General features: G+C 42.0%; 1 protein-coding gene and 1 long non-coding RNA gene across 15 annotated transcripts in view; one reads left to right on the top strand and one right to left on the bottom strand.

Annotated features, from left to right (window-relative positions):
* Window positions 1–15,527, top strand: part of FGGY (FGGY carbohydrate kinase domain containing) — a 486,984-nt gene extending 471,457 nt beyond the window's left edge. For all 14 annotated transcript variants that reach the window (XM_081486695.1, XM_081486697.1, XM_081486688.1 and 11 more), the window contains 2 exons: window positions 8,077–8,138; window positions 15,298–15,527. In XM_081486695.1, coding sequence (XP_081342821.1) covers window positions 8,077–8,138; window positions 15,298–15,379 — 144 coding nt within the window. In that variant the 3' untranslated portion in view covers window positions 15,380–15,527. The remainder of the gene's footprint in view (window positions 1–8,076; window positions 8,139–15,297) is intronic.
* The window catches only part of LOC145505033 (uncharacterized), a 58,143-nt gene that overhangs the window by 250 nt on the left and 32,577 nt on the right, over window positions 1–25,316 (bottom strand). The window contains exons 3-4 of the long non-coding RNA XR_014052723.1: window positions 2,403–2,676; window positions 549–616 (exon numbers count right to left, since the gene is read on the bottom strand). This is a non-coding gene — a long non-coding RNA (uncharacterized LOC145505033). The remainder of the gene's footprint in view (window positions 1–548; window positions 617–2,402; window positions 2,677–25,316) is intronic.

Raw genomic sequence — 25,316 nt, 5'->3', positions numbered from 1 at the left:
CACTTGCTGGAGGAAAATCACATTGCTGTACTTTGTTTTTCTACGGAGAGGTCATGTGCCTCAGCCCACACATTAGCATGTGAACTTGTTGTTCCAGTAAAATGAGTCAGAGTTCCTCAAGAAGGCAGATTCATGTGTTTCAGAGCTATGTGTCAGCATCTTTGAAAAAAGGTACAGTGTTCTGTATTGGTGTGTCTCACAAACGCACACACATCGATCACACGGCTAATCAGCAGCAGAAGTAGGATTTGAACTCAAGCCCAGCGGACTCAGGGCTTCCCTGGTGGCTACCTTGAAGAGGGAAATGGCAACCCACTCCAGTATTGTTGCCTGGACATCCCATGGACAGAGGAGCCTGGCAGGCTACAATCCACGGGGTCACAAGAGTTGAACACAACTTATTAAACCACCACCACCAGGGGACTCAAGTGCCAGGTTTTTGCACTGCAAGGAGAACAGGAGGGTCACAGCTGAGTGTAGGGCTAAGCAAAAGCCTGGAGTCGGAGGTGGGTCTCAATTCTAGCTTTACTGCATATTCGCTTTCTTACCTTAGGCAAATTCCTCATACTCTCTCCGTTCACTTCTTGGTCCATAAAGTGAAGATAGATGATGATATCTGTGTCACAGTCATTTTGAGAATTTAGAATCATGTACATAAAGTGATTAATACAATGCACAGCACAAAGTAGCACCTGCAATATCTTGGCTGAACTGGTAACCTAGCAACAACCATGGGCGTTGACTGCTGGGCCAATGGACACCTTGCTTTTTGGCTCATATACTCCATCAGTTTTAAAAAAAATTGAACTTACACGCTAAATACATGGAAACTTATTTATGAAAAAGTATATGCATATTCTACTATGCTTGTAGATTATTTACACATAAAACAACTGAAATAGAGCTGAAATAAGATACTATTTTATAATAATAGCATCATACAAACATGATGCAATATCTGAAGTTACACTGTCTATGGCCAGATGAGTTTTTAATGATTTTTTTAAATGATTATTGATAATTTCTAAATGATTTTGTATGTGCCTCTATATATATCAAACAGTATTCTTTTTCTTTTTTTAATTAAAGTATAGTTGATTTATGATATTATGTTAATTTCAGGTATATAGCATAGCAATTCAGTATTTTTACTGATTATACTCCATGAAGTTATTACAAGATAAAGTCTATGATTCCCTGTGCTGTACAATGGTACAGTATATGCTTATTGCTTATCTATTTCATACATAATTTATTTCTCTCAATCTCCTACCCCCATCTTACCCATCCTTCCTTCCTTGTCCCCACTGGTAAACGCTGGTTTGTCCTCTACTGTTTTACATATGAATTCATTTGTATTACTCTTTTAGATTCCACATATAAGTGATGTCATACAGTATTTATCTTTTTCTATCTGACTTATTAGCTTTCCAGGTGACTCAGTGCTAAAGAATCCACCTGCCAAGCAGGAGACGTGGGAGACACGGGTTCAATACCTGGGTCAAGAAGACCCCTGGAGGAGGAAATGGCAACCCACTCCAGTATTCTTGCCGGGGAAATCCCATGGATAGAGGAGCCTGGCTGGCTGTACAGTCCATGGGGTCACAAAGAGTCAGACATGACTTAGCAACTGCACACACACGCTTGCACATAAACCTACCAACCTGGAACATGTAAATGATGACATGTAGCAAACCCCTGGGAGCTGGGGACACGGGATGGGGTGCCCTGCTGCCCTCTGTGATGTTGTAGCACTCTCATCCTCCTTCTAGGAGACCTCACACATCTTACTCATTCATGACTGATGTGTGGACCAACTTTTGGAACTGGTGACAATCTGCATATTAAAGCTGAATTAATTTCCTCAGTCTAAAAGTCATCTAAGTAGCACTTCCAATATTTTCTTCTGAAATCTTAGTAGATCATCTCTAGCACCCCCCGGCATGCGTGTATGCTATTTTAGAAACACCATTAGGTGATCTTCCATTACCTCTGTCATGAATGTCACCACCCTTCATTCAGCAGCTCAGCCAACATTCACCAAGCAACTATGCACTTATGTGCTAGGACCATGTTAAGCGTGAGACTTACAGTGACATGGTTCCTGCCTTTAGGGAGTCACAGTATAGCTCCCACCAGGCCAGGTTGTGGTTTCCCTGTATACCATGACTTGACACTGCCAAACTTGCATTGCACTTTGGTGCCTAAGTCTAGACTACCTGCCAGCCTTCCCAAAGTCTTAAGGTCATTGTTCCCCTTCTCCTGGGTGGGAGGGAAAGTATCAAATCCCCTGCTCCCCAAATTGCCAACATTTCTGTCTGCCACTCTCGGAATCCCCTTCTTCTCTGTGGGTGCTGATGAGCACCTTCCTTTCTTGAACCTAACTTCCCTGGGTACCTCACCCAGTGTAGCCTGCAGCCCTTTGGTGGCTCCCAAGCCAGTCTGGAACACGTGACACCTGGGAGCTCCTTGGGCCCACACAGGCCTGGTGGCTGCCAGTGCTGCTCCCAGGGAAGTGGCGAGCTGCGTGTGCGGACTGGTATCTCGGCCTTGACACGGCAGGGAAGGGTCATACCCCATGAATGCAGTCTTTCATGGTCCTGGTACAGGGCTCCTATTTTTTCTTACAGAAGTGACGATCAAATGTGAACTTTCATGGTTTATTTATAGCTCGGCCTTATAGAGAGAAAGAAAAGAAGTGATTAAAAGGCGATTTTACCAAATATTTTGTTTTCAAAAGCTCTCATTGTGTGGGCAAAAAGGAAAGAGAAAAGTCCCTGTCTTCGTTGTTTCTGTCTAGACTCCCCAACAAAGAGGGTAGCGTGCTACAAATCCAGATTGTCCGGCTCTTGCCTGCTGACAAAAAGAATGAATTTTGAGGCCAACTTCAAATAAACCCTTTTGAACAGAAATATATTGTGGGGGGTGACTATATTTAGCACGTGTCAGCATTTCCATAATAAATTCATATTGTTATGCTGTGGTAATTTCCAGATTTACTGCAGCCAGTGGGTTCATGAGGTTTCAGTTTTATGTTAATGATTTGGAAAAATGGGAAAACTCAGCAGTGCCGTTTCTGATGACAGCACCAGTTCTCTGGGTATTCTCCATATTGGGCCGAATACCCTTAATGAGCCCTACCTCCCAGAAGAGAGGAGAATGAGCCCGAGTCATTTTGACTGCCTCTAGAAGCATAACTTTTTTTTTCGATTGCAGTTTTGTTTTATTCTCCTTCAAATGATCAAATCCCTTTATGCTACTCTATCAAGTAAAGACAGAAAAAGCAAGTGAACACTGAAAAGCTAACCACCTATGCTCTTGAACCTGTTGATTTTTTAAATATATTTTCATCTATTGTTTATTCAGTTCAGTTCAGTTCAGTTCAGTCGCCCAGTCGTGTCCGACTCTTTGCGACCCCATGAATTGCAGCACGCCAGGCCTCCCTGTCCATCACCAACTCCCGGAGTTTACCCAAACCCATGTCCATCGAGTCAGTGATGCCATCCAACCATCTCATCCTCTGTCGTCCCCTTTTCCTCCTGCCCCCAATCCTTCCCAGCATTAGGGTCTTTTCCAATGAGTCAACTCTTTGCATGAGGTGGCCAAAGTATTGGAGTTTCAGCTTTTGTTCAACATCAGTCCTTCCAATGAACACCCAGGACTGATTTCCTTTACGATGGACTGGTTGGATCTCCTTGCAGTCCAAGGGACTCTCAAGAGCCTTCTCCAACACCACAGTTCAAAAGCATCAATTCTTCGGCGCTCAGCTTTCTTCACTGTCCGACTCTCACATCCATACATGACCACTGGAAAAACCATAGCCTTGACTAGATGGACCTTTGTTGGCAAAGTGATGTCTCTGCTTTTAAATATGCTATCTAGGTTGGTCATAACCTTCCTTCCAAGGAGTAAGCATCTTTTAATTTCATGGCTGCAATCACCATCTGCAGTGATTTTGGAGCCCAAAAAAATAAAGTCTGACACCGTTTCCACTGTTTCCCCATCTATTTCCCAAGAAGTGATGGGACCAGATGCCATGATCTTAGTTTTCTGAACGTTTATTATGCACATATAACACAATTTTTGAGACAGAATTGAAAAACAACTGTATTTTTTACTCCCACTGTCCCTTTATATCTGTGCACTTGGGCTAGTTTCTCTCTGGCCTCGTTAAAAATTTTGGTAGTCCCATTACTTTCTTAAGTAAGCAGAAAGTCACTTAGATGATATGCATTTTATGGTCCCTGGAAGTCGTGAGACATAACCAAAATTCCAACATTAGAATACCAAGAAAAATATCATGCTCATCACTTCAATGTTCATCTAAAGATAAGACAGCTCCTCATTCCTCCAACCAGGACTGCTGGAGATATGAAGAGATGGCTGTGATTAGATTCTTCTTTTTTTCCTCATTCACTTTCTCTCCAAGTATATGTTAGCTTTCTTCTTGTTCTTCAGAGGTGGTTGGAAGCTGGGAAGGAAGAGAGTTAGGGGTGTAGGAAAGTTCTTATCTTGAATAGCACTGTCATAAATGGACTTCGTGCTAAATTGAAAATGTGTTTACAGCTAGGCTCCATTGCAGATTTTTTAGGGAGACTCTCCACTTCTATAGACATCTCATTGTATCTTGTCCTTGTCCTTCTCTATTCTAGTAGCTCTTTTAATTCCTTAAAAATCCATTTGGTTGCCTCAAGCTTCTTTTTTCTCTTTTTTTAAATTGGAATATAATTGCTTACAATGTTGTGTTAGTTTCTGCTGTACAGTGAACTGAATAAGCTATTTGTGCACATATATCCTCTCTCTCTTGGACCTCCCTCCCGTCCCACCCCCATCCCAACCATGGAGATCATCACAGAGCACTGAGCTGAGCTTTCTGTGCTTTATAGCAGGTTCCCAGTGCAGGCTCCCTCTCCTCATTAGATAGCCATACTGGCCAGGATCTAAGACAGACCCACAAAGCCCTCTCATCTGTGGCCACCTCGGGTCTATGGAAAACAGTCATGCCTTTTGAAATCTGACAGATGCTGGCAGTACTGGCTGATCCTAGGGCAACACTCCTTCACTTCTACGCCAAAGCTGCCAGCCACCGTCTCTCCTCCAGACAGGAGGTACACTCAGCCCACCCTGTCCCACAACCTCAGGGACATGTGTCCAGATACCAGTTGATGTCAGTGAAACCATGCTCTGACCCCCTCCCCTGGAAGGAGCCCTGATCCTCAGTCCACACACAGCTCCCTCCTAAAATTCCATCTCTTTTTCTGACCTTCCACATGGATGAAAGGTTTCAGAGTTGATTTATGGGTCCTCAGCTACCCTTTTTACAAATTCTTCAGGGTGGTCTGTTTCCAGCTCACTCTGGTATCTTATATCTGTCAACTTTAGCTCTCAGACAAAACTTCCATTTTAACATTCCTTCATCCCATAGACATTTGCTGGGCACGTATGATACACCAGATGCTGAGTTTGGCAGTGGAAATAGTTAAGACAGTTGCTGCTTAAGGAGCAGGAGTCTAGTTGGGGCAGCTGATGTGCTAACAAAAAATTGTGGTACTGTGTCATAAATGCTGTAATAGATGGAAGCACAAGTTTCTAGAGTAGCAGACAATTCATTCTAGGTGGGAGGCAGACAGTGAGGATGAGTCAGGAAAGACTTTCTGTGGAATCAATACCTGAGCTCAGCCTAATGTCTTAAATCTGTACTTTCATGAGAAACAAAATAACTTCTTGTTAAACCCTTGAAATCTCTATTGCTTTTATTCCTCAAAAATTTATTTTAAAAATAAGCAAAAGTAACATGAAGACAGGAAGAAAGAATTCCCTGCTATCTGCCGTGTGTCTACACATCTATTACAGTGGGAAGGGAAGTGACATTTATGATGCTTCTTGTATAATACAAGTTTCCTGGATCCCACCCATGAAGACAGTCTTGGAATGTTAGCTCAAGTCTAAAGCCTAAGCCCAATGCTCAGGATTGCCCCAGGGTATTTTCAAGATTCAGAGCAGGCAGGTCTGCCCTAAAACAGGCAGAGCAGAACAGAACACCGCTGTGAAGGAAGAAGCAAGCCCAAAACAAGAGACCCAGTGGCAAATTTGGTGGGAGGGATGACTGCGACCATCTCAGCAACACATGGGACTTGCTTTAAAGTAATCAGAATTTAGTTTATGAAGGAGAACATTCTGACATACATTGGGGTGAGCAGAGCTCTTTAAATATTCTTGTTAAGTGGAACGGCGATGGCCACACTAAGATGTGGTTGCTCTTTCACAAAATGTCCCTAGATTGCCCTTTGTTGGTTCTTATCCTTTCACCTTGATTCCCTTTTCAATAGTTTTTCATAATTTTCCAAACCTCCTCCTTAGTAAGCCTGCTGTTTTTTTCCTTCTGTCAGCGGGCTTCCTACTCTCAGCATCTCTGATGTCCCAAACAGCACTTTTAAAACCACTAGACACTAGGAAACCAGATAACTAGTCAGAATGTCCATGGCATCCTTGGGAAAAGCTGGTAGAACATATTTGCCAGATTGGAAATATGTGTAAGTGATTAGTAGATGAAAAAGTATCAAGTTTCTTAATCCTTGAATAACTATTGAAAAGAAGTTTATCTGCTTCTAGCATGGTATTTATCACATTCTATTTTGATCGTAGTAAATGTCTTTTCCATTCCGTGGTGAGCTTCTTGATGAAAGGACCATTTATTCTTCATCTCTGTTTTCCATTTATATTGAATGCTGTGCTTGGCATGTGGAAGGGGCTCAATATGTTTTATGAATAGTCTAGGTACTGAGATTAAGCAGCAAATAGACAAAGCTCCCAGCCTATGTAGCTTACATTCTGGTTAGAACGAAGGATGAAGAGGCAGAGAAGGAATATAAACTAGTAAGTACATGACTTGTCACACAAGAATCAGTGATAAATAACATAATATTTATAGAATTGTATAAATAAATACATATGTATGTGTATGTAAATAAATAAATCACCAGTAACGTGGTAACGATGTTCAAGGTAACACTTGGGCACGTTTTGAAGATACCAAGGGCCTTTCACATTCTGTGTGGTAGCCAGCTTCTTATTTCTTTCCTCCTCTGCTAATATGTGAGTTTCTCTAGGCCATAGAGCATGTCTGATACAAATCTGTATTCCTAGCACAGTGTCTGGTACATAGTGAGTAATTAATACATGTATAGGGTAAGAAGTTGTACATATGTGACCCCAGAATGACTACATCCTTAACAATAAGAGTTCAATAGCTGTTCCCAAGACAGGACCTCTTCTGAGGAGTTTTGTCATGCTATTGCTTGCAATCTCCCAAAGTCAAGTCTTTGGACTCCACAAAGTATGGGTTCACTCTATTCCCCTAACTTTCCCACGAACCTAACAACATTGGGAGACCACCCAAGGAAACCTGACCTCTCCATTCATACAATGGAGCCAATGCAATCTGTGGTTGAGCTTGCTGCTGTTCATTCCGACCATGTCCACCCAAGACACTGCAACTTGCTGACTGCCCACCTGCCCCATTGTAAAGACAAGAATGTCCTGAGGTCGCGTCTGTTAGACTCAGCCCAGAGATCTCACATCTGTACTCACAGTTGCAGAGACGACTGGGAAGAGAACTGAAAGTGAAATGAAGAGGTCTTAAATATTCTGACCTAAGGGTTGGGTGCAGAGTGGCTTCTGTTCAGTTACTGTTGTGAGTTAAGTGGACAACAGGCTCAATGGCAGATTATGTTGCCTTCTCAGGCCCTCAAGTCCGGGCAATGGGAAGAGGAAATAGTTCCCTCCCATAGCCCCCTGTGAGCCATCACAAAAGTGCTTTGCCTTCCAAGTTGTTTATGCGCTGGAGGTCTCAATAGGTGATCATTTATTAAGCCCAGGCTATGTGGTGGTAGATGTAACTTTTAATATTCATTGGGTTTTAATCTTAACACCAGAGAAATTAAGTTGAAAAAAAAAAATGGACTCACTGAATCTCTTAAGGAGAAATAAATTCTCATTAGCATGTTTTTGCCTGTGATAGGCCTCACTTAGGTTTTAACTTTCCAACTTAGCTGTGTTCTGTTTTCTATTTGACAGGAGGCAATGGCAAAAATGAGCAAAGTTGGAAAAGTTGTGTTTCCTAGACATGAGGATAAAAGGTAAGTTTATATGTTTTCCACGCACAATACTGAGGGATGAAAACAACAGACGCATGCAACTCTAGAGCTGGAATAAACCACAGGGGTCAGCATGCCAGCCTTTTCATTTAATAGTTGATAAAACTACATCTCAAAAAGGTAAAGTCGTTTTCAGTTCCTTAAGATCACAGAGCTAGGAAGGGCCAGACCTGGGGGTCAAATATTCACTTTTGAACTTTCAAATCAAAGTTCTTTTCCTTAGGTCATTAACAGCAAATCTGGTCTCATCTGTCCTAAAATGGAAATCTCATGTCTTCTCGCACAGTAGCATCTATCTGTTCCTCCACCCTTTGCCTTTGCATTACGTGACTTTGAGGGTTACAACATGACTTTCTTTTAAAATTGAAGTTTATTTGATTTACAATATCCTGTTAGTTTCAGGTATACAGCACAGCAGTTCAGTTATATATACATATGCGTGTGTGTGTGTGTGTGTGTGTGTATTCTTCAGGTTCTGTTCCTTTATAGGTTATTACAAAATATTGAGTATAGTTCCCTGTGCTATACAGTAGACCAACATGACTTTGATTAATGTTTTAACCCCAATTCACAAAACACTTATTTATTGAATCCCTCCTGTCTTCAAGCCATTATACTCTTTGACATCTGCTGCTGCTGCTAAGTCGCTTCAGTCGTGTCCGACTCTGTGCGACCCCATAGACGGCAGCCCACCAGGCTCTCCCATCCCTGGGATTCTCCAGGCAAGAACACTGGAGTGGGTTGCCATTTCCTTCTCCAATGCATGAAAGTGAAAAGTGAAAGTGAAGTCGCTCAGTCGTGTCCAACTCTTAGCGACCCCCTGGACTGCAGCCCACCAGGCCCCTCCGTCCATGGGATTTTCCAGGCAAGGGTACCGGAGTGGGGTTCCATTGCCGTCTCCGTTTGACATCTAGGCAAGACTTAGAAGAGAGTAAGATACAATCTTATTTATATAATAGATCACTTCAGGACAAACAGGTATGTTATATAATAAAAGTATTACCAGGTGATAAAGTAACCCAAAGCAGAAGCAAATTTGACCCTGTAGGGGTAAGGGAAAGCTTTTGAGATGGGGTTAAGTCTACCTGACTTTAAATGCTTAAAAGAAATTGTCAAGCCAAAACTGAAAAGAACTTTGTCAGTAGAGGGAATAACAAAGGCAAAGTTTTAAAGGTGGGAACAGCATCGTATATTCAGGAAACTCTAAACAACTCATAATCCTGAAATGCAAAGTATGAGATGGGAGGTGACAGCAAGGGGAACTGGGTGTGGAGGGAACAGAGGGTTCCTGTCCTAGGGGGCTGTGAGAGAGCTGCAGACCTCAGGTGTCATCCTACCAGCAGAATGGAGATGGTGAATTTTAAGGAGTGGTGGGACCTGTTCAGATACAGGTATTAGAAAGATCCTCTTAGAGGATGCCTGAGAGGGCCTAAGGGTAGAAGCCGAGAGACCAGATGGAAAGCTTTTCAACAATCCATTCGAGAGATGAAAAGGACCTCTACTGACTCACTGGTTGTCAGTTTAGAGATGAAGGAACAATTGTGCAAGTGGCTTTTATCATTCTAGGAAAGTATTTGAGGTTAAGACATAAAAGCAAATTCTACCTTATGTAATGGACAGGAAAAGGTGCTGATCCCACCAAAGCATGATCAACATTTAACAGAGTGGAATGGTCCATGGAAAAAGCCATCCACCTTTTATTTTCTTAGAAGATCTCCAGATGGAGTTGGGCTATTAATCCCCTGAATCTAAACCCCTCTCTGCATATCGGGGTTGTAAAGCAGAGCGGTACCTGCGGGAGCTCAGTGCCAGAACTTGGAGAGATCCGAGTTCCCCGTGGCGGTGGGAGCCCTGGGCTAGCAACATCCCTATTTTGTTGAAATTAGAAACAGATTCTTCTTTCCATCTCCTCACTGACCCTCCGAAGACTTTTGAGGAAGGTCTGTTTTTCAGTTCTTTGAGTAGATCCCACGTGTTCTTTTGAGAGGAATCCTTGGTTTCTCGCTGTCAGCTGGGAGCCGGCCTCTGTGAGGGAGCCACACACGGTGCTCTGGCGCCATCTGCAGGTGGCCTGAGGATTTGCAAGTGGAAAGAGAGCCGGTTCCCCTCTGGGCCCCTCCCAACATCTCCTTGACTCAAATCACGTTCTTGTCTGAACAGAACACTCAGGTCTGTGCCACACAGACCTAAGATGGAAGGATCGAGGATTATCTGATCGAGGATTAATATCTGTATACAGATAACTCTTAAAACTCAACAACGAGAAAACCAACAACCCAAATCAAAAATGGGCAAAGGACTTGAATAGACATTTGGACAAAATGTCTATTGAATAGACAAAAATAATATACAGTCAGTAAGCACATGAAAAGATCAACATCACTCATCTTTAGGGAAATGCAAATCAAAACCACGAGATACCAGTTTACAGTCATTAGGATGGCTACTGTCAAAAAAAGCAAAAAATAACTAGTATGGGCTTCTCTGGTAGCTCAGATGGGTAAAGAATCTGCCTGCAATGCAGGAGACCTGGGTTCAATCCCTGGGTTGGGAAGATCCCCTGGAAGAGGGAATGGCTACCCACTCCAATGTTCTTGCCTGGAGAAGTCCATAGACAGGGGAGCCTGGCAGGCAACAGTCTATAGGGTCACAAAGACTGAGCAACTAACACTTTCACTTTTTACTTTTATTTACAAGAGTACAGAAAAACTGGATCCCTTGCCCACTGCTAGTAGGAATGTAAAATGGTACATCCTCTGTGGAAAATAATACAGTGGTTCCTCAAAATTTAAAGATAGAATTATCATTAACCCAGAAATTCTGGGTATTTATGCACCCATGTTCATAGCAGCATTATTCACAGTAGCTGAATGAAGGCAACCTAGGTGTCCATTGACAGTTGAATACATGAAGAAAAAGTGGTATGTGCATATGATAGAATATTTTTCAGCCTTAAAAAAATAGGATTCTGAAATATGCTGCAACATGGATGTACCTTGAGGACATTATGTTAGTGAAAAGAGTCAGTCACAAAATGACAGATATTGTATGATTCCACTTACATGCCACTCCAATATTCTTTCCTGGAGAATCCCATGGATAGAGGAGCCTGACGGGCCACAGTCCATAGGGTTGCACAGAGTCAAACACGACTGAAGCGACTTAGTGTAGCGTGCCTCTTACATGAGGGACCTAGAATAGTCGAATTCATAGAGACAGAAAATAGAATGGCAGTGGCTAGAGACTAGGGAGAAGGAGAGAAAGGGAAGTTACTGTTTAATGAGTAGAGTTTTAGTTTTGCAAGGTGAAAACAGTTCCATGGATGGATGGTGGCGATGACTGCACTGTAATATGAATGTGCTTAATACTACTAAATTGTGCAGTTTAAAATGTCTAAAATGGTCAATTTCGTGGCATGTATGAAGTGAAGTTGCTCAGTCGTGTCTGATTCTTTGTGACCCCATGGGCTGTAGCCTACCAGGCTCCTCCGTCTATGGAATTTTGTAGGCAAGAGTACTGGAGTGGGTTGCCATTTCCTTCTCCAGGGGATCTTCCAAACACAGGGATGGAACCCAGGTATCCCACATTGCAGGCAGACACTTTACCGTCTGAGTCACCAGGGAAGCCGGGTATGTGTATTTTGCCACAGTAAAAAAAAGATTGAAAAATAAAAAGCACAGGGAAGGAAGTGCCTTGGGACCTCAGCTTGCCCTGTATAAAAAAGGGAAAATATAGTCTATCCATCTCTCTTTTTTTTTGTTAAAGTGCAGTTAATTTATAGTGTTGTGTTGTGCTATGTGTTGGGCATATAGCAAAGTGATTCAGTTATGCAGATATGTATATATGTGTGCATATGTGTGTATATGTATATATTCAGTTCAGTTCAGTCGCTCAGTCGTGTCCGACTCTTTGCGACCCCATGAATTGCAGCACGCCAGGCCTCTCTGTCCATCACCAACTCCTGGAGTCTACCCAAACCCATGTTCATCGAGTCGGTGATGCCATCCAACCATCTCATCCTCTGTCGTCCCCTTCTCCTCCCGCCCCCAATCCTACCCAGCATTAGGGTCTTTTCCAATGAGTCAACCCTTCGCATGAGGTGGCCAAAGTATTGGAGTTTCAGCTTCAACATCAGACCTTCCAATGAACACCCAGGATTGATTTCTTTTAGGATGGATTGATTGGATCTCTTTGCAGTCCAAGGGACTCTCAAGAGTCTTCTCCAACACCACAGCTCAAAAGCATCAATTCTGCGGGGCTCAGCTTTCTTCACCGTCCAGCTCTCACATCCATACGTGACCACTGGAAAAACCATAGTCTTGACTAGACGGACTTTTGTTGGCAAAGTAATGTCTCTGCTTTTAAATATGCTATCTAGGTTGGCCATAACCTTCCTGCCAAGGAGTAAGCGTCTTTTAATTTCATGGCTGCAGTCACCATCAGCAGTGATTTTGGAGCCCAAAAAAATAAAGTCTGACACTGTTTCCACTGTTTCCCCATCTATTTCCCATGGAGTGATGGGACCAGATGCCATGATCTTAGTTTTCTGAACGTTGAGCTTTAAGCCAACTTTTTCACTCTCCTCCTTCACCTTCATCAAGAGGCTCTTTAGTTCTTCTTCACTCTCTGCCATAAGGGTGGTGTCATCCGCATATCTGAAGTTATTGATATTTCTCCCGGCAATCTTGATTCCAGCTTTTGTTTCTTCCAGCCCAGCGTTTCTCATGATGTACTCTGCATATAAGTTAAATAAGCAGGGTGACAATATACAGCCTTGACATACTTCTTTCCCAATTTTGAACCAGTCTGTTGTTCCATGTCCAGTTCAAACTGTTGCTTCCTGACCTGCATACAGGTTTCTCAAGAGACAGATCAGATAGTCTGGTATTCCCATCTCTTTCAGAATTTTCCACAGTTTATTGTGATCCACACAGTCAAAGGCTTTGGCCTATATATATATATATATTCTTTTTTAGATTCTTTTCCATTATAGTTTATTACAAGATATTAAGTATAGTTCCTTGTGCTATACAGTAGGTTCTTTTTGCTTATTTATTTTATATATAGTAGTGTATGTATTTTAATTCCAAACTCCTAATTTATCCCTACTTCCCTTTCTCTTTTGGTAACCATAAGTTTGTTTTCTATGTCAGTGAGTCTATTTCTGTTTTTCAAATAGTTAATTTGTATAATTTTTTTTGATTCCACGTATAAGTGATATCATATGGTATTTTTCTCTTTCTGACTTCACTTAGGTCCATCCATGTGGTTGCAAATTTCATTAATTATTTCATTCTTTTTTATGCCTGAATAACAGTCTATCCATCTCTTGACATTTCAGAATACTAGAAGGATATAAGAACATTAGCTCACATGTATGAGAGTTTGACAGCCTGCAGAGTACTTCATGTTCATTTTCATGTTTAAAGTTCAGTCACTGTATGACATTAGGTACTGTTATCGTCCCTCTAACAGTGGGGAAACTGAGACTCAGACCATTTGAAGAAGTTCCCAAAATCACCTAGGCTTCTCTGCCTGAAAAGCCGATGCTTTTCCCACTGTACAAAGTTGCTGCGAAGGTTTCAGTATTAAAACTGGAAATCTTCAAGTGTATGAGAAGGAATACTGACCCAAGCTCCCTTCTAGAAGTTTCCCCAAAGTCAGAAAATCCATCTCATATAGTGAAAAAAAATTATTGACATTAGATTGTCAGAGAATAACATTAGAAGAAGCAAATTGCTGTTCCCCAAATCATTCTGTGGTTAATAAATTTGGAGGCTCATAGAGAAAGTTTTAGTAGAACGTACATATAGTGAGATTGATGATAATACTGGAACGTTAATTTTTGAGGAGTAGACGTAGCCAGCATTGATATCACTTGCTATGATCCAGGTGCTGTTCTAAGAGCTTCTCAAATATTACCTCATTTAATTCACATAACAGCTCTGCTGAGGTAGAGAGCTATCCCATTTACAAATAGGACATTTAGGAACAAATAGATTAAGTAATATATCCATGGTCACACAACTAGCAATGAGGCCAAGCTGAGATTCAAACCCAGGCCTCAGAGTCCACCCCTTAACCCTGTGTTTGGCCCCATCACAGCTCTTAAGTTACCAGCATTCTTAAAGTAGAAATGCTAGGGGTGGGAGGTGGGTTGGGACTGGGGGGTTGTGTTCCTATTAATCCATTTAGCCCTGTGTGTTGCAGGTAGAAGTCCCTGTGTGTATCCAGGGTTACTCTTACAATCTCTCACCCCCAATTCCCAAGCTTGCCCCAAAGTTCCTTCATGAAGACTTCTTTTCAAAGAACCTCAGAATCTACCAAGACATGTTAGACAGGTTTCATTAACCCCTTACCCCTTTCTCCCAACCAAAAGGAATAAGGGCCCAGCTGACATCTGCAAGTATAATTCGTCTTAGCTACTATTGTCCTCTTGAAGATTGTGATGCCAAGATAGCTTCAGCTGCTCTGCTGTCTGACTCATGGGCAACACTAGTTCTAACACGTCTCATCTGAAGACTCAGCCAGAGAGTACAGGAGAGCAGGGCCCTCTGTGGGATGCCTGGGAGGCAGGGTGCAGCTCCAGAAGAGGCGTTAGTCATGTTTTCATGGGGTTTTACTCCCAGATAAAGCACTCTGCAAAGGCAATACAGGTGCAGAATCTGCAAAGGGTGATTAAAACACTCAGTCTCATCTCTGGGCAGGCTATGACTTTAAACCAGTCACTAAACTGGAGTAGGGGTGGAGTAGTCATATACGAAATACTTATTGAAGCTAAGAATGCGAAAAGTTCTGTGTCAACCCTGGGCTTTTCACTATATTATAGTGGAGGCTTTGAAATAAGATAGCCCTGAGTTTGAATTCCAGCTTTGCCCATTTTTAGTGATACTCTTTTAGATTTGCCTCCTTGAGCAACTCTCAGATATAAAACCTTTACCTCTAAACTGGAGATGTAGATTCACCCATGGAGGTTAAAGATGGTGGGTGTGAAACGTGTGACTCAGGGCTCTGTCCGCATCCAAAAAGTGGGAAGTGTCTGCAAAACTGTAACAGACACATTCCTGTTCTTCTAAACCTCGGGGGAAGCTGCACAACAGTTTTGTTGAGATCATTCAACATGATTATTTTTTTCCTACAGATATTATGACAAGAAATATCAAGTATTCCTGAAGCTGGTTGAACACCAGAAGGAGTATGCAGCCATCATGAAAGGGGACTGAGCAGAGCTTGCAGGGGCTGATGCCAGGTTTCATATCATTGCATTGGGGATCTCTGTCATTTCACCTAACATTTGAGACCCTTAGGTATCATTTGATTCATTTCTGCATTGTCTTTTAATAAAGAAAGCTGAGACATGTGCAACCAAAACTAGAGTCTTCCATTTCAAAATACCACCATTATTTACTTGGTAGTAGCCACAAGCATCATCATGGAGACAGAAGTTTCACCAGGTATCATAGGATCTCCTATGAGACTGGAACTTGGGGATCATTTCGTCCAGGAGAAATGGTCCTTGGTAATTGATTTGATGTCAGCCACTAAAGACTTACATTACTTTATGTGGGATATCCAATATTTATTCTAGAGGTGGCTAAAAACTTGTTATTAATTTTTTATTTGGAAATAATTTCAAACTTATGGAAAAGTTGCAAGAATAGGAATAATAGAGGGAATACCCATGTACCTAACTTTTACCTTTGAATAGTTATCCCATCCATCTGCTTTCTCATTTATATGTTCCCTCTCTCTACGTGTGTGTGTGTTTGTGTGTGTGTGTGTGTGTGTATATACACTCATATATATTCATTCACATATGAATACATATACACACAGATTTTTATGAATCACCTGAGAGTAAATTTCAGTAGCCTTAATTTTTATATAGCACTTTTATTTCATCCTCCATTCATATTCTGATTTTGTCAATAATTCAATAATGTCTTCTATGGCATTTTTCCCTCCTGCATAGGATCCAGTTTAGACTCAGACATTGCAAAGAGTTGGACACAACTTAATGATGAAAACACCACCACCACTGCATTTAACTGCAGAAGAGTCATCTTGCAAGCATCATATTAAAGATAGGTACAGGCAGGAATCATAAATGAATCCAGGAGGAAATTTTGATTATATGTGTGGTCTTACAATGTCTCCTCTCAGATTGTTTTTCAGTTAAAAGAAGAAGAATGTTAACCACCCAGGGAAGACATAGGACAGCATCTTGACTGGGTGATCAAAATTAACTTCAGATGCGTAAATAGACATCAGGGGCCTCCAGATGTGACAGCCTGAAAAGGACACAACATCATTCTGGCTGGGAACGCATAGGCTGCATCTAATCAGAAGGAAGCATTAGACAAAACCCAAATTGGGCAGCATTCTATTCTTTTAATAGACTATATTCTTTAAAAGTATTTATGTTATGCAGACAAAGTACGTGGAAAAGAAGCATGGTGGCTAAAAGGTTTTGATGTAGACAAGTGTTTGAAAACACAACTACAGTTACTTTAGTTGATATCATAACACATACATACAAACACAAATACATGCATATGTACATACACACGCATACCATTTTGCACCCAAGAGTAACTGCTAGTGTTGATTCTAGAGCTGTCATCCTTCAGATGAGTTTGGATAGAGAGCATATGGAACCTCAGCAACATAAATCAGCAGGTAGAAAAGAAAAAACCACTACCACTCAGTCATCAAACCTCTTTTGGGTTTCTTATTTCTTATTCTGTGCCAGGTATTGTGCTACACACTGGGGTACAGGGATAAAAATAAAAAAAAAAAACACATGGTCCCTGCACTCAGGGCTCTCCCAGTCTAAAGAAAAACAGAAACAAGTAAGTTAATCAAGTACATTGTAAGGGTTGCCACATTGAAAGAAGGCACCTGCTGCCACCTAGCATATCAAACACCCAGAAAAGTGGAAGATTGACAGATTGGATGGAGCATTATGGTATAATGGCTGTGACCCTTGGCTTGGGATTCTAGGACTGGTTTCACCTCTAACTTCCTGCATGACTTGAAGAAAGGCCCTCAATCTTCCCAAGTTTCAGTTTTTGAATGAAGATGTTTATAGTACCTACTTTACCAGATCATAACAAGAATTAAAAGAATTCATACCTGTAAAGCACTTAGTTCCATTGTCTGAACCATACCTGTCTTTTTGCAGGACCTGTCACCTAGGAGATGCTCAGTGGTGGTTTAGTCGCTAAGTCATGTCCAACTCTTGTGACCCCATGGACTGTAGCCTGCTAGGCTTCTCTGTCCATGGGATTCTCCAGGCAAGAATACTGGAGTGGGTTGCCATTTCCTTCTCCAGGGAATCTCCCCAACCCAGGAATCGAACCCAGGTCTCCTGCATTGCAGGCTAGGCCTGGTTTCACTTCTAACTTATGAGCAGATGCTCAGAACAATAACAATACAAATTATGAGTAGGATGATCATACCCAGTTGCAGAGGCCAGCTCTGTAATAGCATTCTATAGCATCTAAAGGATATCAAGATCTTGGGCATGGACTAGGGTGTAAAGTGAGTGTGGTCATCCAATCCAGCAGGCTTTGGCAGCAGGAAGAAGACCAGTTCATTCACCTAGACCCCAGACAGAACCTGAGCTAGGGATGAGAAAGACTGAGGAGAAGTCAGGTACAATAGGATCTAGGTGAGATGTCAGGACCACAGTCTGACAGGCCTAGGCTCCTAATGCTGATCAACACTGAGTTAGAGACCAGGACAGGCCTGGCCCCACTCGGGCAAAGCAGTAGTGAATGCAGGAGCCGTGCCTGGCCAGGAACTGCAGAGGTAGAAGGGAGAATAGTTAGCCACTGTTTGGCAAGTCCTTTCTGTAATCCTTACCATAGTGTGGAGAAGTAGGTAGCATTAACTTCACATTGCAGTTAAGAAAGCTAAGGCTCAGAAAAGTTAAACAGCTTGCCCCGAGTCCCTCAGGTGGTAGTAGAGACAAGATACAAATCCAGATCTGTGTAGGTGCAAAACTTTGAGTGTTTCCTTGTTGTATTAATAACAGCTACAAAGGAATCTGTCCCGACTGTCTATCGCTCTGTGATTAAAGTGCTTGTGATGTGGGTAACTAGCAGAGCTACTGGTCATTCTCTGAGGCAACTCCAACCAAACCTGACCTAAGGTTCCCACTGCTTCACAGAGAAAGGAAAATGCACAAATGAGGCAGGGAACATGGGAATCCTAGAAATGCTCTGGCACCTTAAGAGTAAGGAGCTGAAGTAAGTTAGAAGGGCTGAAAAACCTTGGGCAAGATACTTAACCTGTAAGCCTCAGTCTCTCTGTCAGTGCTTGCCTACCTGTTACTTACCTCCTAATGTTGGTCATAAGGATTCAGTGAAGAAAACCTGAAGGCCCGACCTCAGTGGATAATAGGCACTCTGCAAGTATTGTTTCCACAGTGTTCTCTGGTGCCACCTGGCCAGATGGCTAATCCCTGAGAAGATAATTCTGGTTCCTACTATAATGCCAGTGTCTTAGGAAGATGTAGATGTCTATATGGCTTTCTTTAACCGTTGGTAGCTCAGTAATAAAAATTTTAATGACTCCAGCACTCACCTTCTTGCACTGGAAAGGGGGGGTTTATTTAATGTACACCTGTAAAGTGTAAGTATTCAGCTTTTATAAATAAGAATTACAGTGTGGCCAGAGTGGTTCTGGGGATTTTTGTTTGTTTTGGTTGCCTACCGCAAGCTTTTCTTTCAAGTTGAAGCCAGCCTTGTTTCGCCAATCGCTATGCTAGGGAGCGCGTTGCAGATTTTTTCTTTTGACCAAAAACACTTGCCATATGTGAAGAATGTAAATGTGGCTTTCCAAAGAGCCTGGGAGAACAAAAGCTGGGAGAGGAGGGAGACAGGGAAGAAAAGACAGGAATGGCAGAATGTGTGACTTGGTGCAGAGCAGGGATAAACAACAGGACCTGACGCTAGAGTCCAAATTGCAGCAGCTGAACACGATGCCCTCTCTCAGGGGGATCCCAACTGGGCAGCTGGTCTTAATATCAGAGCGCAGTCTATGTTGTTGCCGGTTGCACTAGCAGGCAGAAGGATGGAGAGAGTGCGTTCCAAAGGGCATGCTCAAAATATTGTAGGGCATCCCCGGAAACACCCAGCTTTGAGGAGGCACAAGATCAGCAGGCGAGGGTAACAAGCTGGAGCATTAAACTCTTAACATTAACGTGATCATCTGTTTCTCACAGGCTGGAGGATAATCAGGTTATTCAGGTTGACTTATTTGTTCCCCTTCCACTGACCCGGTTGCTCTTGTGGAAACCAAGACCTGTGTTCTCTGCACCTAAATGCATATGGGTGCTCAATATATATATATATATGTAAGTAAATACACAAACATGAGACATTTTTCTGCACAAAGACAGGTAAAGCTAAAAATATCTCCAAAATGTCTCACTTTCAGGTCAATCTATGATATGTGTTAACACACCTTAATTTAGGCAGCATCAAAAACTTTAAAATGTGACATGGTTATTAAGCCATTAAGAAAATCATGCCTTGTATCTAACGACTTGCTTTTAGTTTTTTATTGCACAAGTGCACACAAACATACACATGCATAACCACACACCACTTTTGGGGTTGTACTTCAAGCTCAGAAACCTTTTGCAAATTGTTGGTGTTGTTACAGGCCACTTCCTGTATGATCTCTTATGGGAAACCAGTTACATTGTTGTCCAGAAATACCCATTGTTAATCAGGGCTGTGGTACACACGCTTTCAGAATTCAAGGGCATAGTTACAGATGATTACCATCAAAGGATTTAAAATGAAGGACATTGTTGCTAAACAAGAAACTAATGACCAAGCAGAGCTGTGTAATATAATTATACTTAAGAAGGGCCTTCTAATGAATTACAGAAGCATCTTTGTGCTGTCTCATGTCTCCAAAAATACGCTTAACTGTTATTGACGGTTAATAGGAGGAAGTCTTGCATATAAAAAATGTTTTTTTTCCTTTCCTAGTTTTCATAGAGAGAACTTAAAAAGCAGTACATTTTAAAAAGGATATTTCTGCTGTACTTCTAAATATTTGGCAATTATATAAAATTTATAAAGCAAAAATAACTTAAAGACTACTGCTAATAAATTCAGCTTTCCTAATTTATGATTAGCTCACTCGTTAATCTTATGATCAACTTCTATTCTACACAGAAAATCATTTAAAATCACATATTAGAATAAATTGTTCTAAAGACCTAATTTTGTTTGCTTAAGTTATGCCTGATGTCTTGATTAGAAGTGTTTTCTCGTTAAAATCTAGGGTTAGCCTGGCTCCCTACTGTACAGTTTTAACACATTTGAAGTGGAAAATATTTTACTTATAATGTCTGGTGGGCAAAGTCAATAATGATGCCTTCCATTTGAATATTTCTTTTCAGTATCTGTATTGATTGCACATATGTAATCTCAGCTACTCCTTATAAATGGATTGGTAAGGGAACCCCTGACAAAGGGAGAGATCACATTTTATAGATACAGAAACCACTGCTCCAAGAGGTAAATTAACTGGCCCAAGACTGGGTAGCAGAAACAGGGAGGCCTTGCTTCTTCCTAAGTAAATTCAATTAGCTTATTTGTGCAACACAGGATGATTCACTAGTTAGCTAATTGCTCTCTCCTCTGTGGTTCCCCTCTTTAGCAGATGTATAAATAATATCTAGGAGGCCCCTTCTGATGCTCACTGGTTGATCAAAGTACTGTGTTATTTCTATTGTCTGAAGAGTGGTGAAGTGATCAAGCCTTGAGCCATGGAGTCCTGCCTTCAGAACACAACTTCATTGCTTACTGATCCACACAGTTTATAAACTCATGCAAGCTAGTTAACCTGTGCGTCTCTGGTCCTTATTTATAAAGTGAAAGAAAAGAAAATCTGCCTCATGACTAATGTGAAAAGTAAATGGGATGATGTTTTGAAGTACCTGGCCCAGCGTGTGTGTGAATGCTAAGTTGCTTCAGTCATGTCTGAATCTTTGCGACCCTATGGACTGTAGGCCACCAGGCTCCTCTGTCCATGGGATTCTCCAGGCAAGAATACTGGAGTAGGTTGCTGTATCCTCCTCCGGGGGATCTTTTGGACCCAGGGATAGAACCTCCATCTCACGTCTCCTGCATTGGCACTTGGGAAGCGCCACTTGGGAAGCCCTGCCTGGCCCAGTGCCTGATATAAAATAGAATTGCAACAAATAGCAGTTTTTCTCCTCAACCAATCCAGTTTTACATTATAAAGTTTCTAGAAGCATTGCTTCCAGTCAGGTTGGAAAACTTTATATCCAGTTTCTGTGGATAAAAATTCTATGTTCCATCCATAACAACCAACGATTAATGGGTTCTGACTAGGTCAAGAGTGCCGGAATAGTTCTTGTCAGCGCATCAAGGGGCCAGGTGCAAGTCACTGAGAAAGGGGACATACATAGAAAGAGGCTTAAAATGCCCAGAAATCTCATTCTAGATGCCCAGTGAGTGGTGTTGAGAGAGGCCCAAGGATGCCAGTAATGTAGATCTGTCTTGAAAAGTCATCTGTAAGTGATGAAACATCCAGCCCTCCTTTCTCAGCTCGGCTAATCTCGGGTACTGAAGGTCTTTCACCTGAAGATTCAGCTCTGCTCCATCCCCAAGGTACACCCAGGCTGTGTACACCCAGTTCAGACCAGCCGCAGCTCTTCCCCAGCCAGTGAGTCTGGAATTTGTCTTTCTGCGCTTAGGCCCAAGGCACTGGGAACCTCACTAAATCACAGGCTTCTCCCCTAAGGAACAAACATGTTTGTCCAGTCTGGCCTGACCCCTTGAAATTGCACAATTCTTCTTATGCTGGACGCAAAGAAATGTTGAGTCCACTCACATGGTTCACTGCATTATTCCTAAGCCACTTGTCAAAGTCCATGCCTCACATTACATTGCGTTCCACATGTAATCCTCCTGAGCTCGGGTTTTGTTTACTTATTCTCTTCTTTCTGGCCTCACTAATCCCTTCAAATTTGAATTTTGAAACTATCTCCCTGGATAGAACCTTGGCTCTCCTTCAACCATAAGTCAGTTAAATTCACCTTCCTGCTAGTCTGACTTACAAATCCTCTCTCCCATCCCACCTGGCCCCAGAAATTCCTCTCAAATTAAACCATATGGAAGGTTTATCTACCTGAACTCAGCAAATAGAAACTTGAGATAAACATCTAGGCCTCCAGTTTCCCTCCTGGGGCCAGAGTCCTGCTTGGATTTGGGGCTGTTTGATAGAACCCTGACACATTGTCTAGCGCTTATGAGCTCTCTCCCCTAAGGCCAAATGCAGTTCCCTGAAATCCTCCAGCCACCAACCCAGGCCTGGCTTCTGCCCAGACAGACCTCCCAGAGAGAATCCAAGGGACTCAAGCATGCTTTCTGGCTAGAAACTTTTGTTGCGGTGCCAGCCCCACTGATGTGAACCATAGCCAGTGAAGATGGTCTCTGAATGCTTCCTGTTCCTGGCCTCTTTATGGTTGAGTGGAATCTTGTAACCAGTTCTGTTTAATGAGCTGTGAGAAATGATGGGTGTTATTTCTGGACCAAGCCTTTGATTGTCAAATGAGAATCCCCAGAGCTTTCTTTTCTCTTATACAACAACCAGCACTGGTCCAGACAAGGATTCTCCCTCCTCCTGGGCCCCAGAGTGAAGATGAGTCAGGGCAGAGACCCCAGTCAACCCACAATGGACTTTCAGCTTGAATGAGACTTAAATTTTTAAGATTGTTTCTTCCCTCAGCATAATCTTTTTTTATCCTTACTGATGTACTTCACAATGGACAGACCTCATACTAGTAGCACCACACTGACTCATATGAAGCTAAGTTTGCCATGATCTGAACAGCAGGCTCAGTCTTGTTACATTAATCCCCTTGGTCCCAGCCCTGAACAGCCCTTCATGCTTCCTTCCCCGACTAGTGTGTTGAGCACTCAATCTCACAGGAAATCAGCAGGACACCCCCTTAATTCCATTGCCTGAGAGAATGTTCGTCAATTGGGATGGTTTGAGCTGCAAGTGATAATAATCACGTTTGAGAGTAGCTTATATAAAATTTGCATTTTCTTATTAAGAAATATGGAGACAGGTGCGGTCATCAAGTTGACTTGTGGATTCAACAATTTGATCAAAGATTCAAGTCCTTTATATCTTTCTGTTCCTCCCACCTCAGCCAGAAGGCTTTTGACCTCAGGTTTGTAACTTCCTGACTGTAAGAGGCTGTCACTTTTAGAGGCATCTTATTTTTCACAGAACAGTATCCGAAGGATAATAGGGTAATAGGACTGGCTCGCAATGCCATACATTGTGATAAAGGAAGAATCTCTCAGGAGACTTCTCCTTAGGTCTCATTGGCCAGGTTCTGCCACACAGGTCTGCCACTAGGAATTCTCAAGACTGGCTTAGAGAACGCAAGATGCATTGGGACTGGGCATGTTGCTGTTCCAGTGAAATCATTGTTCTGTTAGAAAAGGGGAGGAGGGAAGAGCTGTTGTATAAGGAGCCAACAGGGTTTGCCAGAAAAAAGATTTTCCTTCGGAAAATGATCCAGGAACAACTAACTTTAGGAAACAGTTAAAATTAGGCTTTGTTATTATAGGATATCTTAGAATAATTCAGGCTGATGCTGAAGCTGAAGCTCCAATACTTTGTCTACCTTATGTGAAGAACTGACACATTGGAAAAGACCCTGATGCTGGGAAAGATTGGAGGCAGGAGGAGAAGGGGATGACAGAGGATGAGATGGCTGGATGGCATCACCGAGTGTATGGACATGAGTTTGAGTAAGCTCTGGGAGTTGCTGATGGACAGTGAAGACTGGTGTGCTGCAGTCCATGGGGTCGCAAAGAGTTGGACATGACTGAGTGACTGAACTGAACTGAACTGAAAACTAAGTAATCTAGCCAAGATGCCCTTAAGGGAGCCATTACCCAGTGAGAGAAGGGGATCGTTATAGCAGCATTAGGAAGCAACACTTGGAAAAACTAAAATCATTTAGTTTGAGCAAGCTCCGGGAATAGGTGATGGACGGGGAAGCCTGGCGTGCTGCAGTCTGTGGGATCGCAAAGAGTCGGACACAACAGAATGACTGAACTGAACTGAACTAGAATAATCTTATTCTACGTGCACTGTGAATCTCCTAGAGAGAGAAAAGTTGTGAGGCATCTTCGAGACTTATTTCATTTTTGTAGTGACCATTTTATTGCACTCATATAGAACCGCTACAGTAATTTGAACCAGGCTGACCAAGAGTCTGTAATGTATTAACCTGAGTTGTATGAATGTTTCCTTCATGTTATCTGTGAATAAGAGGTTTATTCAACAAATTAATAGCTATTAAATGAAATTTGGTTATTTTACCTAATTACAGAAACAAACTGCTTTACTATATCAATGTTCTATATTCACTACTTTGCTATATCAAATATTACCTTACAAATGAGTATTAATTGTCAAGGTCTAAACAAGTCACTGGGGCTTCCCCTGTCAGCAGTAAAGAATCCACCCGCAAAGCAGGATATGTGTGTTCCATCCCTGGGTCAGGAAGATCCCCTGGAGGAAGGCATGGCAACCCACTCCTGTACCCTTGCCTGGAGAATCCCATGGACAGAGGAGCCTGGTGGGCTGCAGTCCATAGGGTCACAAAGAATCTGACATGACTGAAACGACTCAGCATGCACAAACTAGTCATTAAAAATAGGCTCAAAGAAGGTGTTTATTTAGGAATTGTAATAAATTCCTAATATATAAATGTATATGTATATGTAATATATAATGTATTCCTAATTCCACATTATAATAAATCTTTCAATTCAATCAGATTATCTTTTCAGTTAAATTTTAGCTCTTAGAGCAGCATAGATCAAATCATTAGGGTAGCAGCTAGTGTCAAATACAGCTGAAGATACAATCCTGCCTTTCTTGGTAATATTATCAAATTTAGTATTTCCATTTATTCCAACTTTAAGTCTTCCTCTGCTCTATAATATATTCCAGGTAGGAAACTCTCCAGTCACTCACAGCAGCCTGAGGACATCTCACTCTTACCTTACTTTCCTGTGCACACCCTAACCCTGAACAATGCATACATACCTACAACATGAACAATCTTAACACAGTGTT

Source organism: Giraffa tippelskirchi, chromosome 5 (genome assembly GCF_054371585.1).
Source record: "Giraffa tippelskirchi isolate mGirTip1 chromosome 5, T2T-mGirTip1v1.2.pri, whole genome shotgun sequence".
Lineage (NCBI taxonomy): Eukaryota > Metazoa > Chordata > Mammalia > Artiodactyla > Giraffidae > Giraffa > Giraffa tippelskirchi.
Note: the sequence above shows the minus strand (reverse complement) of the source record. Positions and strands in the feature narration are given on the sequence as shown.